General features: G+C 35.3%; 4 protein-coding genes across 5 annotated transcripts in view; 3 read left to right on the top strand and 1 right to left on the bottom strand.

Moving 5' to 3' along the window:
* Positions 1-1,832: 1,832 nt before the first annotated feature.
* Positions 1,833-5,785, top strand: bxdc2 (brix domain containing 2). The gene is made up of 10 exons (XM_055040277.1): positions 1,833-2,081; positions 3,224-3,335; positions 3,426-3,469; positions 3,536-3,606; positions 3,709-3,758; positions 3,847-3,920; positions 4,075-4,125; positions 4,726-4,827; positions 4,967-5,095; positions 5,338-5,785. The coding sequence occupies exons 1-10, from the start codon at positions 1,833-1,835 to the stop codon at positions 5,584-5,586; spliced, it is 1,131 nt and encodes a 376-aa protein (XP_054896252.1). The 3' UTR covers positions 5,587-5,785.
* A 5-nt stretch (positions 5,786-5,790) lies between these two features.
* Positions 5,791-9,124, bottom strand: rad1 (RAD1 homolog (S. pombe)). The gene is made up of 7 exons (XM_055040278.1): positions 9,036-9,124; positions 7,998-8,199; positions 7,801-7,909; positions 7,530-7,687; positions 7,337-7,437; positions 6,971-7,069; positions 5,791-6,460 (listed from the first exon to the last, which is right to left on the bottom strand). Exons 2-7 carry the CDS (start codon positions 8,190-8,192, stop codon positions 6,283-6,285), a joined length of 840 nt encoding a protein of 279 aa, XP_054896253.1. The 5' UTR covers positions 8,193-8,199; positions 9,036-9,124; the 3' UTR covers positions 5,791-6,282.
* A 5-nt stretch (positions 9,125-9,129) lies between these two features.
* LOC129366440 (UPF0729 protein C18orf32 homolog) lies at positions 9,130-11,984 on the top strand. The gene is made up of 3 exons (XM_055040279.1): positions 9,130-9,260; positions 11,060-11,271; positions 11,368-11,984. The coding sequence occupies exons 2-3, from the start codon at positions 11,095-11,097 to the stop codon at positions 11,431-11,433; spliced, it is 243 nt and encodes an 80-aa protein (XP_054896254.1). The 5' UTR covers positions 9,130-9,260; positions 11,060-11,094; the 3' UTR covers positions 11,434-11,984.
* A 1,134-nt stretch (positions 11,985-13,118) lies between these two features.
* dym (dymeclin) overlaps positions 13,119-17,713 on the top strand; it is a 47,465-nt gene continuing 42,870 nt past the window's right edge. For both annotated transcript variants that reach the window (XM_055040270.1, XM_055040269.1), the window contains exons 1-4: positions 13,119-13,319; positions 15,371-15,577; positions 17,126-17,178; positions 17,325-17,418. In XM_055040270.1, the coding sequence (XP_054896245.1) occupies positions 15,438-15,577; positions 17,126-17,178; positions 17,325-17,418 (287 nt within the window). In that variant the 5' untranslated portion in view covers positions 13,119-13,319; positions 15,371-15,437. The remainder of the gene's footprint in view (positions 13,320-15,370; positions 15,578-17,125; positions 17,179-17,324; positions 17,419-17,713) is intronic.

The raw sequence follows: 17,713 nt of genomic DNA, 5'->3' as shown, positions 1-17,713 counted from the left end.
TCTTTCTGGCTCTATGTGATGAAAAAATAAAGATGGGACGTTCAAAATAGAAGATACATGTTTTTTTTTTCTGGAAACAAAAGTACCTGCTCTCAGACAGAGACATGGCTCACGCAGAAGTAAACAATGCCGAGGTGCATTTTGTTTCCAAGGAAACTCCGACACTGCTTTGGAGGGCACAGGAGGAGATGTGGGGACAGATTCCTTCAGGGATCTTTGCATCCGATTATTGTCTGTCGCATGAAACTTCCTCAGAGCTTATTGTGTTCAATCTCTGGAAAAACACTCCTCAACAGATTTTCATGGGCGGGCACTAATGCAAATGCACCCATGTGCACTCTTACTCAAGGCTTTCAATGAAGGAGAATACATGAAGAGTGCATTTGTTGCAATACTGCTGTTGGTTTTCCACTACTGATTCACCTTACTTCCTTTTTTAAAAAAGGAGAGGCCTTTTCATGTCACCTTTTCAGTGACCGAATACTCAAAAGTTTGTTGCGTTTGCCATGGACTGTCCAATATTATTTGTGAACGGGGAGCCACGAATATTCACATTAGTACAGCGTCTTAAATAAATCCCGCTTTCTGTGAGTAATCTACTTTTAGGCAGATTAACTGGTGGCTCTCTGTCAGGATGGCCCAGGAAATCACTCCCCCTCTCCTTTTCAGTTCTACTTAGTTGCAGTAATGTTACATAATGTGGCCATCTGCTCTTGATATTGATTTAAAAGTCTCACTATGTCTGCCCTGTGAGTGTCAGCAAACATTTGAACACAAGCGGCTTTATTGATGCCCCTAATAGCATGTTTTTACTATCCAGAGCAATGATATGCAAATACACATCGCCCCCCCCCCCTTTACTTTGATTTAGTTTAAATTTTTCACACATTTCAAATGCTTCTTACTGTCAACATTTTTCAAACATTTTTCAGACATATCTATATCTGAAATATATATATATATATATATATATATATATATATATATATATATATATATATATATATATATATATATATATATATATATATATATATATATATATATATATATATATATATATATATATATATATATATATATAGAGAGAGAGAGAGAGAGAGAGAGAGAGAGAGAGGAAGATCATACTCCGTGTAAATGAAACCCGCGTTCTGTGTCTGTGTTCATAGTGACATCTAGCGGATTCTTGCGGAACTGATTTGAGCGACACTCAAACTGTACAATTGAATCTGGATCTTTAACATGAGATTTCACACCATGCCACCAAAGGAAAGGTCGGAACAACTATACCTTTAAAATCCCCAAAAGGTTTCAACCAGCAAAAAATCAAGGGGTATGAATCACTGCAAGAGTGGCAACTGCTTCAGTTAATCAAATGTTTCTTCTTTTTTTTTTTTTAAATGGAAGATAATAAATCTTTTGATCCCTTGCCGAATCCCTTGTGAATAGTATTCACTTTGGATCTGGGCACCTAAATATATTTGTATTTAATGGGAAATAAAAGATGAATGTAGAAAAAGGACAAAACACACAAAAATAGTATATCCATTATTAGAACTTGTTGGGTCAATTTGTCTCTGTAAGCTTAAAATAAGTCTCTGTAAGCTTAAAATAAGATATTTCTACAGACGCTCAATTATAATCTAAAACCATCCTTGTAATGATCTCCTGAGCTATAAAGTCAAAATATAAAGACTGGATGTTGTTACTGAATGTTGTTTAAATGCTCCAAAGTGTTTACATATTTAAAAGTCTTAGTGCAGACATCTTCGCTCCAAGTGTGAACTGACTGTCGGTGATTCACACTATATTTGCTTTTTTTTGCCAGTCCCATGTCTTGGACGAGCCAGGTGGTGGCGGTACTGCTCCGTTACGTTGTTTGTCGACCACCATTTACAAAAAGTAGTAGAAGAAGAAAGTCTTGTACAAGCATGGCTGCGTCCAAAAGAAAACGTGGAGGAGATGGAGCCTCGGACAAAAAGGGAAAAAAGGGTAAATTTGTTCCAGATAAAGGCGAAACTCAGCTCGAAACCGAGCAGGAGACAAAAAATGAAGTTACTGTTCCAGCACCGGTTTCTATGGTAAGTGATTAGCCTTGTTATTAGCCATTAAGCTAGCACCGGCTCTCACGTAGAATCCATTTTTATTTGTGAAAGAAGGTGATTAATGCTACTAATAGAAGAATTCAGTGTTTAATAAACCACTAGAAACATAACAACAAGTGTTTCTAGTGGAAAGAAGTTGTTTAGTAAAACAAAGTTGTGAAAAATGACTGAAATACAAAAAACAAGCGATTAAAAATGCGGGGGGGTTTTAGATTTCTTCAATCGCCATGAATTTTGGCAGTGAGTGAAATTGTTATCAATGACATATGATATACATTTGGCAATAGGATTACATTGAGAAATTTTTATTTGAATGCACAAATCGTCAGCTGCTTTCACAAATTAAACTTCTTCACAATGGAAAGACACTGAGTTTTAACATTGTTAAGGCCAAATTCTGAGTTTAATTCTTTGTAAAAATGCCTTATATGATTTCCAAAACAGATCTTTGATGGTGCATAGATGTATTATTGATGGAATAAAAACGTACTTTATTGCATTGCATGCAGCCATTTTCATTACTACTGTCATAGTGGCTGATTTTTCAAAGACAACCAGTTAGTTTGAATATTTACAATGAAAATTATGATCAAATGAAATAAAACTAATGATGGAAAGTCTAATCTTGAAATGAGCCTACCAGAATTCCAATTTGTCTTTGGTTGTGTCTAATTGCTAGTAGTTTAGATATTTATGATTTTTGAAAATGTAGATAAAATATCAGAAATTACTGTCACAGAATTTAAACAACCATTTTCAAGAAACGCATTTTAAATGGAAACGTAACGACTAGGTTTACAATATTTTTATCACTTAATAAAAATATTAATGTATCTTAAATGCATTAATATACCTCAATGTATTTAGTTTTTGTTTTGGTTCTTTATAATATGCAGAATATTGTACTTTATTATTTGGTTCTGGACTTCACCTGGTAACACAAATATAATTTCCATTAGCTGAATAATTAGTTGCTATGTCATGCAGACTGTAAACAGACATGCAGTTTTCAGTCTTAGTTTTCAATGAGCATTATTTTAAAGTTGCCAGTGGCACTCCGTGTCCATTGGCTTTTCGTGCAACTAATTTGATATTGTGGGATAATCTTTTCTAAACAGGGCAAATGGACCAACAAGGAAAGAGTTCTTATCTTCTCTTCAAGAGGAATCAACTTCAGAACCAGACACCTGATGCAAGACCTGAGGACCATGATGCCTCACTCAAAAGCAGGTCAGTGTTGAGGCCTTCGGAGTTGTCTAATGATGTCAATGCCTGAATGTATGATGAGCCAACATTAACTTCCACAACGTTCTGTGCCAGATACCAAAATGGACAGGAAGGACAAGCTGTTTGTTGTTAATGAGGTAAGTCTGTGAAGAGCAGAATTCCTCTCATTTCACAGCATAGCCTGATGTCTGTGTGCTTTCCAGGTGTGTGAAATCAAAAATTGCAACAAGTGCCTCTTTTTCGAGGCAAAGAAGAAGCAGGACCTCTACATGTGGTGAGGGTTTCTGTCTGTGGTACTTTTTCAAACTTTTAAGCTTCATTATCACTGAAAACCAAATATATATTTATGCTGAATTAACTCTATTTCTTTTTGTAGGATCTCCAACTGCCCGCATGGACCTTCTGCAAAGTTTCTGGTTCAGAACAGTGGGTTGTTTCTCTCCTTCAGCTCTTAGATGCAAACGATATTTGTGGTGTTGCAGATACTTGATAAATGTTATTGCTTCCCTCCCAGTTCATACTTTGGCTGAGCTCAAAATGACAGGAAACTGCTTGAAAGGATCCAGACCCTTGCTCTCGTTTGATCCAGTGAGTGTCACAAAGGGAAAACATGCTGATTTACCCAATGAAAATAAAAGTAACATGGAGATATTTTGCCTTTGTTTTGTGCTCCATGATCTGAATAGTGAGCAGAGCTTTGGCTGATGAAGTCTAAAACCATCTTTTTGTTTCCTTTTAATAGAAATTTGACAAAGAGCCCCAGTACGCTTTACTGAAGGAACTCTTCATCCAGGTATGTTTTTTGTTGTTAAAGCTTGAAAAGAAATTTCCCCAACAGTGAAAATGTCTAATACAGAGTGGAATTTAGCATTTGAAAGGTAGAAAAAGAAAATAAATGTGTTTCCAGACTTAGTTCTATACATTGGTTTGCAAATTTTTCCATTTTAAGTTCTTTAAAAAAACACAAATTTATTTTTAATTAGTAAAATAGCAAAATATATATATATAAAGGGGGGCTGAAATTTTTTTATAGGGTCAAAATATTTTTTGGGCCAGAATAAAGTAATACTGTAATTTGTTGTGAGTTCATGCACTGTGTTGGTTTTGTTCTGTGAGCAAGGTGATGTTCATGCATGACTCATTTTGTGCACCAGTAAAAAAAAAAAAAAGTATATACCTACGTCTTGAATTTGGAAAGAAAAAGAAGGGTTCAGTGAATGCACATATGAAACTGGTGGGTTTGGTACCTCAAAAAAGGCTAAGAACTACTGTGCTAGATAATTGAAATGCTAAGCACTTAGCTTTTATCCATGCATGTATTTTCAGTGTTTGTTTTTGTTGTTTGGAGAATTCTTTTCAATTTCAAAGAAATGATCTTTAAGTTTTCTTGTAGACATTTTCCACGCCTCACTACCATCCTAAGAGTCAGCCTTTTGTGGACCACGTCTACACTTTCTCCATCGCAGACAACAGAATATGGTTTAGAAACTACCAGGTGATCTTTCTTCATATATTCTCAAGTTTTACACTGTAAAAGCACGTCTTTAGTGGACACTTTCACAAAAGGCAGAGTGTTTATTTTTCTCTGGCTTTGATTTACATTTATAATAATTCCTCTTGTTTTCCACTGTCAGATAATTGAAGAGGATGCCTCTCTGGTGGAGATCGGCCCACGATTTGTTCTAAACCTCATAAAGATCTTCCAGGGAAGTTTTGGAGGGCCCACGCTATATGAAAATCCGAACTTCCGATCTCCAAACATGGTAAAAACTCATATTTAATCAAGTTTCTTTCTTATTTTTACAGTCACAGAACTACTCAGTTGCTAAATAATTTTTAGTGAGATCAGAATGAATCAAAAAGCTCTGGATGCATGTGTGATAAGTCAGATTGCTGCTTTTGAACAGGAAGTATATCTTTTTATGTTGCGCATACATTTTTGGGGACTGAAGTCCTGGCTGTAGCCATTGTTGTAATACTGCATTTTTCTCCCATGCACCCACAGCACAGACGGGAGATCCGCCTGGCAGCCGCAGCCAAAGTCAAAGAGAAGCAGATGGTGAAAGAGATTCAGAAAATAAAGAGGAAAGATGCAAAGGAGGAGATCGATGACGACGTGACGGCTGACGTCTTTGTTACACCAGATGAACGGAAACCTGTTCACATTCAGACGGAGCCACCTGCACCAAAAGTGGTGAAGAAGAACAAACACAAAGCTTTCAAGAGGGAGAGGATGCAGCGGAGACGCAGATGATTTGCTTCAGTCACAATCCTATTTTTTTTCTCTTCTTGATGTCGTATTGTGCTCAGTGAAATGTGCGGAAACTAATTGGCCATGTACAAATCTTTATTTTACAACACACCTTAAGTATTTACAGTCCTTTTTAATAAAATGGCATGTTGTTAAATAAACCCAGCTTGATATAAATTGTTTTGTATAAAAATAATCATTTTCTGGTGTACTTTGAATGTGTACCGCAAAATTTTTTTTTTTTCCTCAGTGTACTCATTTCACTGTTTAGTGTCAGACGAGTCAAACATTTGCTGTACAAAGAATCATCATGAACAGATACTTGTGATTACTTGCATAAACATTTCCATATTAACACATTAAACAAATGGAATTTACTCAACCCAGAACTTTTGAGTTTGATTTTGGCAAAACTACATACAGATACATGACAGGACGATCTTCCATGTGTCAAAAAACAGAAATATGAACAAGTTAATTGTGCTAAAATTGTGTTAATTCAACACTGAATTAACGCAATTTTATTTATGAAAATGAGAAATATGAATTTCAACAGTTGACATTTTCAGTCTTTCAAGAAGGCTAGAACTAAGAATACCATAGCTTTTCTATTGCCTGATCAACATTTTATGGCTGTGTGATCAAATAAAGTCATTTGTCCCAGCTGAGCTTGAGCTTAGAGCCACAACGAATCCGCTGTTATTCCTCCTCTACCTCTTCATCAGGACAACAGAAATATTCCACAAAGCAGATCTGTCCTTCGTCGTTCCTCACCAGGTACTGTAGAGAAAGAAGGCCCCTACTGTCTGTCCTCACTGAGACTTTACAGGATATAGCCAAGGCTTTGGTGGACGGCTTTAGTAAGGACATCTTGTATCTGTCGAAGGAGGAAATCAGAAGCTGTAATATGCCGTTGAGGGATCCAGGGTGAGAATAATCAAACTATAATGACTGCAGATCATTTAGTTTCTAGTTTTATAAGTGCCTGAATGAAATAAAATGGTCTAAGGCAATGGTCTAATTTGAATTTGTGGAATCTAGTGACCTCTGGTGGTAAAAACAATGAACAACCTCTTATGTTACTGCCGTAGAAAATGGGTGAACTGTGGACCTTTGTTCAAAAAATGCTATAATTAAAATGATAAAAATGCAAAAATGTATTTTTAATTGTTGAACTTATGTAAACAAGTTTCACTAACTGCTTCAATTTGCTTCAAAAATATCCTTGTGGTCCAAATGTTGAGCATTCATTGGCCCTACTTAAAATTATTACCCAGACCAGTATCCAATACTTTAAAAAGCAAAGGTGACTGTTAGCTTATTTTTTTTTTTATTACCTCTTGCTTTTCTTTGATGAATGAGCATTTCCACTGATGACTTCACTCACCTGTTGGTTTGTGTCTTGTTGCACTGAAAAAGCTCCATCATATCTGAGTCCTTGGAGTAATCATAATGAGCATTTCCAGAGTTTCCAAATGTGGACAACCTGCAGAGTTGAAATGAAAAATAACACTTTTTAAAGATAATAGGGAGAAACAATATTGAGGTTATTGCATAGGGGAGTACACATAATACAGGGAACAAAATTTCACTACAGTATAATTCCTGATAAATTAGCGATAGATTTTACATTGCAGTACTGTACTTGCCTCAACAGTTGAAATGGGAATTATTGGAAAGTTTTTTCTTTTTTTTTCATTTTTACTGCACTACCATTAACCATGGAACACTTTAAAAACTTCAGACAGCCCACCTGAAGTACGGCTGGCTGGGGGACATGGTGATCTGCAGCACCTCGCTGCTCATGTCCAGTTCAGAAAAGGCTTCCTTTAGACTCTCTGACTGAAGAATGACCTTTCAAAAGAGACAGAAACAAAAACTTACTCAAATATGTTCTAAGAGGAGCCAAGAAATGCTGTTATTTGAAGAACAAAAACAAGATGAACCTTGTTTGTGACGTTGGAGCTGGAGAACTCAAAATCAATTGGTTCTTCTGGTTCTTGTGTGTTAATTTTGCAGACGGTCACTACACCACCCTCCTCCAGGAACAATGTCAGAGGATGACCATACCCCATGTAGCACAGTCGTAGAGCTGTTGATGCTCCTGAAACATCATACAAGGCATGAGGTAAAAAAAAACTTAAATAAAACGTGTAAAATTGGGGTCATAAATTTAGCTTTGTTTCATTTTCCAGTTATGTTTCTTTCAGTTTTTACCTGCTGCTGTGCTTCCTCCAAAGATATTCAGGCAGTCGAGCAGAACAGTAAGATTAATTTGAAAAATAACAATATCTTCTTTTAATGTGAACTCTTGAAAAATATCTGTCTGAAAGAATTTAAAAAGAAAGAGTGAATATTTCAAATATAAACACAGAAAAACTTGGTTCTCTAAGTGCTTGATATAAATAAATGACCTGAATGAAAGCGTTGGCTTGCATGCATTTGCAGTCCTCCACTGTGACCTTCAGGCCATTTGCTGTTGCTGTGAAGACAGCGTGGTCCTTGCAGGTGATGGCTTTCAGGATATTGGAGAGATTGCGAGCATTATCCAAATTGGCTACCAGAACATACTGTTCATCTTGACTTTGAGATTGTGTGGACAGTGGCATTATGGGACTGGAAAACAAACAAAAAAAAACACAATATAAATTTATATTTGTCATCACTTGCAATAGGAATGTACAATAGACCACATGATCTCATATATTGTCAGCCTTTGTGATTGGTATCATAATTTTTGGTTATTTTCAGTTCTATGTTTCCTGGACATTTCCTTCCTGCGTAATTCTCCTCGATAAAAAAACAAAAAAACTGTAGTGGAGACACACCGATTTGTTTTTTTTTTTGTTTTTTTTTTACAATTTCTGGTTCTTAAGTCTGACCAGTTGATTTAAATTTTTCAATCAAACAGAAAAATAGGCTGCGGATTCTTTGATATAAGCAATATTTTGAAACCCAACTGAAAATGAAATAAGTACAAGACTATGAAGATTATTGATGCATCAAAGCTTATTTCTTTAATAGACTAATAAACATTTATAGAGAAATATGGTTCAGGTTCTGTTTTGAGGTCATAGTACTCGAGAAATGTGACTGTACAAATATGCAGTTTTATTTAAGTTCGAAAAGGCTACATATGAATGTTGGGATTTCAATAAAAACAAGAAAATATTCAGCTTAATGAACAGGTGAATTAAATGGTACATATTACTGCAAAATGCATGCTTAACTGCGACAGATAAACATGATGGGTCGTACTAGATTTTGGAGGAAAGGTGTATCACACCCAATGAAATTTTTATTTCCCATTTGCTAGCTAGCATTCTTAGTCATTAAATATGTCACTGGTTAGCAATTCAAAAACAAAACACCGCTGCGACATTAATTATTAGGCATTATATTCTGCGAAATATATTACATGTAAACCTTAAAAGCAATCATCAGTCACTCACAAAGCTAGAAGTCAGCAGAAAAACAACAAATGTTTTGAAGAAATCCCAACGTGCCCGCTGGTAAATAGTTTCCGCTTTCGTCATCCACCGCTAACGGAAGTAGGATTGGTGTTCGAACATCACGTTCCAGAAATTTCGCTCAGTCGCGACAAATTTACAGATATTCGCGCTTGCCTAGCTGTCAGTACGTGACAACACTCGTGTTTTAGTATTTGACTTATCCAGGTAAGAGTTTTTACTTTCAATTAGAAGGGAATCTTTGGGAGCCTTTAGCCTTTTAATGTCTCTCGTTAACCAGAGTTAACCCCGGAAGCTAACGTTGCCTAGCCACCGGCGACGTTTCTGCTACTTTTTACCAGCGTGAGTTACGTTAAACAGACTATTATGAATCTAAATCCTTATTAAACCCCATGATAAGTCCTATATACACATAACACAGTTACATAAGTTATCTTTAAAATGTTTTGTTGTGAACTAAAAAATAAATGTAATATAGCAAACGGACCCAAGTCGTGTTATCTAATGTTGAGCGGAAAAATGACTTGTAATGGCTTAGATATTAACTCGTCTGCTTAACCACTGCCTATTTAGGGGATGAGCTAGTCACTAAGCAAATTTGTTGCAATTCTACCTTCATCATTAACATTTAACAAATACAGACTTGACTATGTACTGAAAACTGCCTTCTAAAAATGTGATGAAGCTCTGTGAAAATAAGCAGCATGTAGTCTGAGAGTACATTTTGACCAGTGTAGGTTACTTAATATATCGAAAAGCTTTGGAATGTCATCCAACTGGCTTTTCACATAAAAATGTTATGTCTTTATCGGAAGTGGGGGAAAAATGCTGATTAAAGAAAGATAACTTGTCTCATTTTGTTATCCACTGACGGAGGAGTTGGATATTTTGTCTACCTTTACAGATGGGACAATGACATTTAATTAAACTATGTAGAACTGGAGCTCACTGTATGAGTAAAATGCATCTTATATATAACATCTTCTCAGAACAATGAAAGATCACCCATTGTTGTAATCTGTCATTGTGTTACAGGTTTAGAAATGTCTGTCTTTTAAGAAATCTTTGTAAAAAAAAAAGAAAAAAAAAGTTTTGCTCTCCTGAAATTAGGCTGGCAGTTTTATATAAATGTATACACTGGATTATGAAAGACCATTAAAAACCAGAGGCACAACTCCATTGTAAATCTATGCCAGAAAATCAGGAGTGTTATTCCACCAGATGATATTAACTTTTCAACCCAATTCATAATATGCTTTTCTCTATTATATGAAAGAGAAGCATTTCAACTTTTCTCCTTCAAAGACATGAGGATGTGTGGAAAAAAGTTAATCTTGTCCATTTAAATTATCGTATTTTTCAGACTATAAGTCGCAGTGTTTTTTCATAGTTTGGCCGTGGGTGCAACTTATACTCCGGAGCGACTTATAGGTGAAAATTATCACATTATTATATCATATCACATGTTATTTTCACACTAAACCGCAAGAGGGCGCTCTAGACTTGTGTTATTCTTCCCTTCGGAGTTAGCATAGTTGTTTACAAGCGACATCGAGGACGAATATTTTGTGTTTAGTGATTTGGAGTGACACGAATGGTTTGGTAAACTTGTTAGCATGTTATTTATACTATAGTTATCTGAATAACTCTTAATATGTTATGTTAACATACCAGGAACGTTCTCATTTAATTGTTTTTCATGTAACGGTAGCATACCGTACAATTATTCAGCCTGTTGTTGCCTCTATTCTATTTTTATTGCCTTTCAAGATGACATGTCTGTTCTTGGTGTTGGATTTTATCACATAAATTTCCCTCAAAAAATGCGACTTATACTCCTGTGCGACTTATATACGTATTTTTCTTCTTTATTATGCATTTTATGGTACATGCGACTTATAATCCGCAAAATATAGTACTACCTAAACCTTACTCAATTTAAATTGGTGAAATACTTAATTGAATATCAAGTTAGTAATTTGTACATTTTGTCCTTTTCTCCTAAGGTTCTTTGTCTCGTCGACCTGTATTAACTACAACCATGGTGTGCATACCCTGCATTGTGATCCCTGTCCTGTTGTGGGTCTATAAAAGGTTCCTGGAACCCATCATCTATCCTATTATTTCACCCTTTATTTATGCGTTCTGGAACAAAAAAGCTGTAACAGACACAAACACTGATCAGAAAGGAAGTGAAAATAGCAATGAGACTTACAAGGTAAGGCATTTAGTGAACTATTTTAAGGTGTAAAATTAACCTTGTGCTATATTTATTATCTGCCTCACTTACAAAAAACAAATTTCTATGTTTCAGCCCCAAAGCAACGGTGAGATGACTGCAAATGGAGCTACTATAGCAGCTGATAAGAAGACGGACTGAGTGCTGCCACTACTTTCAATTAATAAAATATTCCTATAGTATCATTTAGAGGAAACATTAAGTCTTCTTCAAAGCTTGTTTTTTTTCTTTCATTTGGCTGAGATAGCTTTATTGTGTATTGTTTTTTTATTGCTGTTTGAATGAAACAGATTAAAGCACTTTAATGAAACTAAGGATGAAAGAAAGCTTTCAAGTAAATGCATATTTATTTCAAGCCTGACTTGCCACTTTAACTACTCTTTCTGCAGAAATTGCTGCAAAGACATCTCAGCATAGATTTGTTTATACAAATAAAATGATTATTGTAGTGATACTACTCATAAAACTGGCGAAAGATCGATCCTCTTTTTTTAACTGGTTGTAGTCGATTGACCATTTTCAAAGTGTGAAGAAAATGAAAGTTGTTCATATGGCATATATTCATTCCTTTAAACCTACTTTGAGCATAAATTTTTCTTACAAATAAGATATGAATCCAGTCTAGTAATAAAAGCTGATTTGTCATTCAGTACAAAAAAATCTGCATTGCAGTTTGGTGACAATATTTGATGCAAATTCTTAAAAAAAAAAAAAGCTAATTAGGAGATTTTGATAAATATATTTTCTGAACAAGTGGTTAAAATAATAGAAGAACCAGATTGTAAAGTTTTGTTGTTGGTAACTGTTCATAGTTATTAAAAAGAAATATACAGTTGTACTTTTTGATTTGAATTTAAATAACAATTTATAAAAGCAATGACTGACTTGGTTTCCTCCAGTTAGACATCATTGTCATAAATCACAATTATTGCCTTTCCTGCAAAATGATATATTCTATTTTAAGATGTTATTGTGAAAACTTTTCAGTTCAATCTACTAATAAACTTATGTATTATTGTATCATTGAAGACTGATACACCAATGATAAAATTGATCATTGGTGTATTGATACATTCCATCATTGTTATATCAATGTATCAGCGATGCAACTATGGTATTATGGTATAGTTGATTACTTTTAGTGAAAATATGTGTAAAGTGCAACTTAAAATTATCTTATTGGACTCTACGTGACAGACCAAAGTAATGCATGACAAAAGAAAAATTTACAGGTTTTATTTTCCATCATCAAAATGTAGAGATTTTCATTTCTATTGTTCCCTCTTTGCAGACCTGTCTTTCACTCTTAAGTTCTGCTGCATGTGAACATCTACTGATAAATGACTGAAAATGAAGAAAAGCCTTTCTGCAAGATGATATTAGTGTGTATTATTGTGGGGACATTTTGTTCAGGGCTTTATACACAGCATTTTGCAGGAAGGCCTAAATGTTACATCATGGCGTCATCTAACCAGATAATCTTCCTCCTTCCACATGCATAAAATCATCTGCGAATGACTCATTCAAAAATGCTTAAGATTGAATTTTGAGTGATCTCTGTCAATACATTTAGGGTTTTGCACATTTGCAAGGCATTAAGTTTGCTTCAAAATAGATATACGCTTTGCATTGCATTACGTGTAGAACAAATTAAAAACGTTAAAAAAAAGAATTTGATTTGTTTATGTTATATTGAAGAAATGTTGACACGCTTAAATCTTAAATGCAGAATAATTCGTTAAATAGACCTGCACCGGTTCACGAGCGGACGACGTCACTCACGCAGAGATTCTCGCTCTCGTTTCGTCATTACGCAATGGGTGGCGACGTGGAAAACATGGAGGAAAGGGGTACGTAGAGTTAGGCTAGCAGTGTAAACGACTTTGTTCTTTCAAGTGTTCTCCTCTTTTGAAATAAACCCGATTAACAGTCGGTATAAAACAGCTTCTTTCCGGTGAATCTCTTGGTTATTAACGCCGCTGGAAGCCAAGAGGGACCAAAGAAACTGCGAGAAGCTTTTGTGACAGGTAAGCTGAGCTGTCAGCTGATTGCAAACAACCAGTGAACGTTAGCTTTTCCCTCAATAATTCACTAACCAAGCTGTAAAATGTTCTCATCAATCATAAACTGACCACGGTGCGTCTCTCTCGGTGCTGTTTGACACCAGTTCCCCTCGTCTAGCGTCAGAGATGTCGAGGCACACCTCAATTCCTTCAGTTAAAGCCAAAAAAATGAGAACATTAACCAGACTCAGAACAGAAATAACGCTTGAATACTTTGCGAACTTCACGTTGGCCAGTGTATTTATTCATATACACCTACTTGCAATGTCTGGTTTTGGTTTATTGTGGTGGCTGAACACTGCTATGTACCCAGGATGTACTGCACCTGTTTGCAAAAGGCGTGTTATTAAAGGACATCTTCATGTCCTGGTTGATAAGACGCCATCCTGTTGAGTGTCTTCTGTGACTAAACGACCCGCTGCGCTGACGTGTTTGCAAAGTAAACCGAGCATATGAAGATTTTGAAATCTGCAGTGAGTACATAAATTTTTTTTTGAGTTATTGTAGCTTTTGATATTTAGGTAGATGTGGTCCAAGTTGTCTTCTCGTTCAGTGAGTTGTTAATCACAGTTGTAATACCAATGTGTTGCGATTTCTGTCCCCCAAGTTACTTTACAGATTGTATGGACTGAGTTACTATTCTGTTTTCTTACAGTCCAGTTGTAGAATTGAATGCAAACACATATTCCATTCTGACTATTAATAAATTCAATGCAATATAATTTAAGTCCTCGGTTGGTGAGATATTATTTAGTCATGGAGTTCGCATGCAAAAACATTTTCTCTCTATTGATTTCTTTGTAGAATCCTGTTGATACTTATCACAATATGGTTTCAAATTAAAAGCTCAGTTTCTAGCAAAGGTTCGGTTTCAATATGAATTAAAAGAACAAATAGATATTAATTAATTAAACAACAATAATTGACTTGTTTTATTTTGAAAAAATATCACAAACTACACACCAAATTCCTTTCAGAATTGTTGAACTTTATAGATTTATATTGACATGTTCTCTATAAGAAACATATTGATACATAAATTTGAAGTTTGAAAATGAAGCAAATCAAGTTCAAGCCGATGTTTGCAGTCTCTTCTTTATTTTGTAAAAATGCTTAGATAATGTTGGTCCCATGGACTACCTGCTGGGCCACATTTACTATCTGTCTTTTTGAATTTTAAGGCTTAACCTTATCATTCTTATTGATGTTTTCTGTTTCTCATTAAATTCTCAAAATAGTTTTATTTTATTGCCCAGCACTGCATCGTCTCATTCTGTGAGCTAGGAATTAACACCAACAGGAAATGGATTTAAGTCAACTGACAAATAGCACTCCTCTGGTCATCACAAACTTCCGAACACTATGAGTTATATTGACCAATGCAGGATTGCAGAACCACTTGTATGACAGAGGAAAAGACGTTCAGCAGAAAAAGTCTGTAGTTTGTAGCAGAGAAGAGACACCAGTTCATTATCTGTTGTCTCGCTGACCAGAGAAATACATTTCTCTCGTATTCTACGAGTTATGAACGGTTGGTAAAAACTTTGCTTGTATTTAAAACACTGAACTTATTTAGTCAGTCGCATGTTTAGCACAGAATTACAATCTGATTTGGTTATTGATTTACAAAGCATGTGGCAACAGTGGGAAGGAACGACTCTCAAAGTGTTAATTTATTATATTATAACTGTACGCATGTGCAGCTTCATACTGGTAACTAATTTATTCACATTTGTCTGCAAGTCTTGGAAAATAAGCTAATGCTACATCAGCAGTTTTAAGTAAGGCATCAAGAGGGAAAACCTTTGGTCTGTATGTTACAGACTGGAAAATGTAACATATAAATGGTTTTCTTTGTTTTTATATATTTGAGTATTAAGTGCATATAGGTGAAGTTAATGGCCCATTCAAAGTATAATCAGTTTGTAAAATGTGTAACTGGAATTAAAGAACAAATGGGCTAATTGGATGCATTTTCTTGTCACACCAGACATTAATATCTTCATTTGTTCTAGGATTTGGCTCATGCCCAGAAAATAAGGACTGAAGATCAGCAGGTGTGGCTGAAAGGAGACAGGAAATATGGGAGCGAACACCAGCCAGGTTACTGATTTGTCGGAAAACTCCAGCCTGAAGATCTTGGTGGGCACAGAGTCCATATCTGAAAACGACCCCTTTTGGAATCAGCTCATCTCCTTCACCTTCATCAGTCCTACAAACAGGTAACAAAGAAACGTTCTGAGTATTTTAAAAATTGTGTTAAAAGTGTTGAAAATGTTCTGTCTTTCTCTTTGCCATTTCTGTTTGTGTACTGCTGAAAAACCATGGGGCAGTTATTACAATTTCTAGTTTGTTGTTTTTTATTCACTAAAAAGTTGTCTATTTATAATTTTGTCACTAATTTCTTCCCAGTAAACTGATAGTGAGAATAACATAGAGTCAGTGTTAAGTGTAAGTTTTTCTGTCTGGAAAAGGAAGTAGTCTTTGTCATAGTGACATGAATACATCTTTCTAACTTGGGAACTCATCCAAAAATACTTTGTAATTTAGTTACATAAAAATGTAACAATGTTTTAGCTACGGAACAAATATTTATGTCATTCCTTCGCATGCTTTCTGAATACATTGAGAAAGTCCTTCAAATTTGTACCCAGGATGTTTTGTTAGCTTTGATGTGAAATGTTTGCAGAGCTTGACCTAGTAGTGATCGAACTGGGTTTCTGATAAGCTTCAGATTTTTGTTAACTGTTAACATGCAGACCCTTGTTAAAAAGTTAATGAAAGCAAGACATGCATTTTGTATGTGCTTGTTTCTATACACTCATAGCTATATGTTAATCCATTTTAGTATTTTGTTTGGTCATTCGGTGAAGTGGTTCTCTTTCAGGTGTCTGGGCGAATTCACAGGGCATACTTGAGACAGGATGAGGGTAAATCAGTTGTGATCTGTTGTAGCAAACTGTTGGTAACAGATTCCTTAATCTTTTAGGATAATCCTCCATGGATCAACCTTGATCCATTTAGTTAATTTAGGTTGCTTAGTGTCCTGATTATTACGTCAAAGTGAAATGATGTCTCGAGGGATAAATTGGCATTCTTAGAAAATTGCATGTTTCCTGAATTTGTTGTAACTTAGGCTTTACTTTGTGTTGTCACTCATACAGTATCTGAGCCTTTTCAGATTTATCTGGTTTTTATGTTTTAGCAACGCCTACATGTTTTGAATGTGCAAACAAATATTAGGAATTAGACAAAGATAACCTGAGAAAATGTAAATAACAGTTTTCAGCTTATGATTTAATTTATTATAGAAAAGATAAACGATGCAAACAAATCTGGGGTTATGTGGGAAAACTTTGGCACATTCTTATTGAATAATTGTTTTTTATTCAGCCAAATTGTGGGGTTCAGAGTTGGACTTGCTGGAGTCTGCTTTGGATCATAGTCCAGCTGCATGACCCAAGAGCGCTTTCGCTTTAGATCAGAAACTAAAAGCTGGTCACTTCTCTTCTAGCATAAATTAGCCTGCAGGCTTACATTGAGTATGACATCTGGGTCCTGAAACAGCAAAGCAACTCCGAACCATCACATTGACACACGTATGTTTGACCTGGGTACAACGTTCTTTGTGTAAAGTGTAACTTTTGGAGCAACTTCCAAAAAGTTCAGAAAGAAAAAGGTTCAGGATATAACCTTTGTAAAATATTATGCTCTAACAGAGTGTAGCTTTAATAAAATCATTTTTTTCCCTTTGTTTTCAAATTTCACAGTGGAGACTCAAAGTTACTTGAAGAGGCTGTCATCCCACTGGCCAAGGCTCTCAGTATGTCAGATGTTTACCTCACAGTTGCATTTTTTATGCTGAGAAAATGAGCAGTTTATATGAATTTCATCTTTGTGTACTCCTTCTGCAAAGAAATCTTTAGATTTTTAATTGTTTTATGTTTTTTATCTTTTTTTTTTCTTCAGTTCAAAACAATCCCAGGACGGGAAACTTTGGCGCTCTTGTAAGAGTTTTTCTGGGCAGAACCAAGGAGCTAAAAATTTCTACAGAATGCCAGGAGTGAGTATGAGAGCATGTATGAGTAAAAGAAGAACAAAAACAAACAAACTTGTCTCATTGCATTAAACATGACCGGGGTTATGAACACTGTTGCTATTTTCTTTGAGAAAAGTGCTAATTCTGTGTATAAAAAGCGTAAATTGTGGACTATAACAGTTTCAGTCTATTGGATAATTTCTGTTCCACTTCTTTTATATTTTACATTGTCTATTTTTCATGTGAACATACAGCAACATATGTGTTTTGACTTAGCTTTGTTGAAATAAACTTTGTGTTAATAATTTTATGCCACATA

Source organism: Poeciliopsis prolifica, unplaced genomic scaffold, assembly GCF_027474105.1.
Source record: "Poeciliopsis prolifica strain line A6 unplaced genomic scaffold, Auburn_PproV2 SCAFFOLD015, whole genome shotgun sequence".
Classification (NCBI taxonomy): Eukaryota; Metazoa; Chordata; class Actinopteri; order Cyprinodontiformes; family Poeciliidae; genus Poeciliopsis; species Poeciliopsis prolifica.
Note: the sequence above shows the minus strand (reverse complement) of the source record. Positions and strands in the feature narration are given on the sequence as shown.

Excerpts from the sequence above, each read along its gene's own strand:
- bxdc2 (XM_055040277.1), top strand. The coding sequence starts at position 1,833 with ATGTCTTGGACGAGCCAGGTGGTGGCGGTACTGCTCCGTTACGTTGTT. Across the intron at positions 3,336-3,425 it reads GATGCCTCACTCAAAAGCAG|ATACCAAAATGGACAGGAAG; the intron begins GTCAGTGTTGAG and ends GTTCTGTGCCAG. Across the intron at positions 3,921-4,074 it reads CCTTGCTCTCGTTTGATCCA|AAATTTGACAAAGAGCCCCA; the intron begins GTGAGTGTCACA and ends TCCTTTTAATAG.
- rad1 (XM_055040278.1), bottom strand. The coding sequence starts at position 8,192 with ATGCCACTGTCCACACAATCTCAAAGTCAAGATGAACAGTATGTTCTG. Across the intron at positions 7,910-7,997 it reads AAGCCAACGCTTTCATTCAG|ACAGATATTTTTCAAGAGTT; the intron begins GTCATTTATTTA and ends AAATTCTTTCAG. Across the intron at positions 7,688-7,800 it reads TGGAGGAAGCACAGCAGCAG|GAGCATCAACAGCTCTACGA; the intron begins GTAAAAACTGAA and ends ATGATGTTTCAG.
- LOC129366440 (XM_055040279.1), top strand. The coding sequence starts at position 11,095 with ATGGTGTGCATACCCTGCATTGTGATCCCTGTCCTGTTGTGGGTCTAT. Across the intron at positions 11,272-11,367 it reads ATAGCAATGAGACTTACAAG|CCCCAAAGCAACGGTGAGAT; the intron begins GTAAGGCATTTA and ends TCTATGTTTCAG.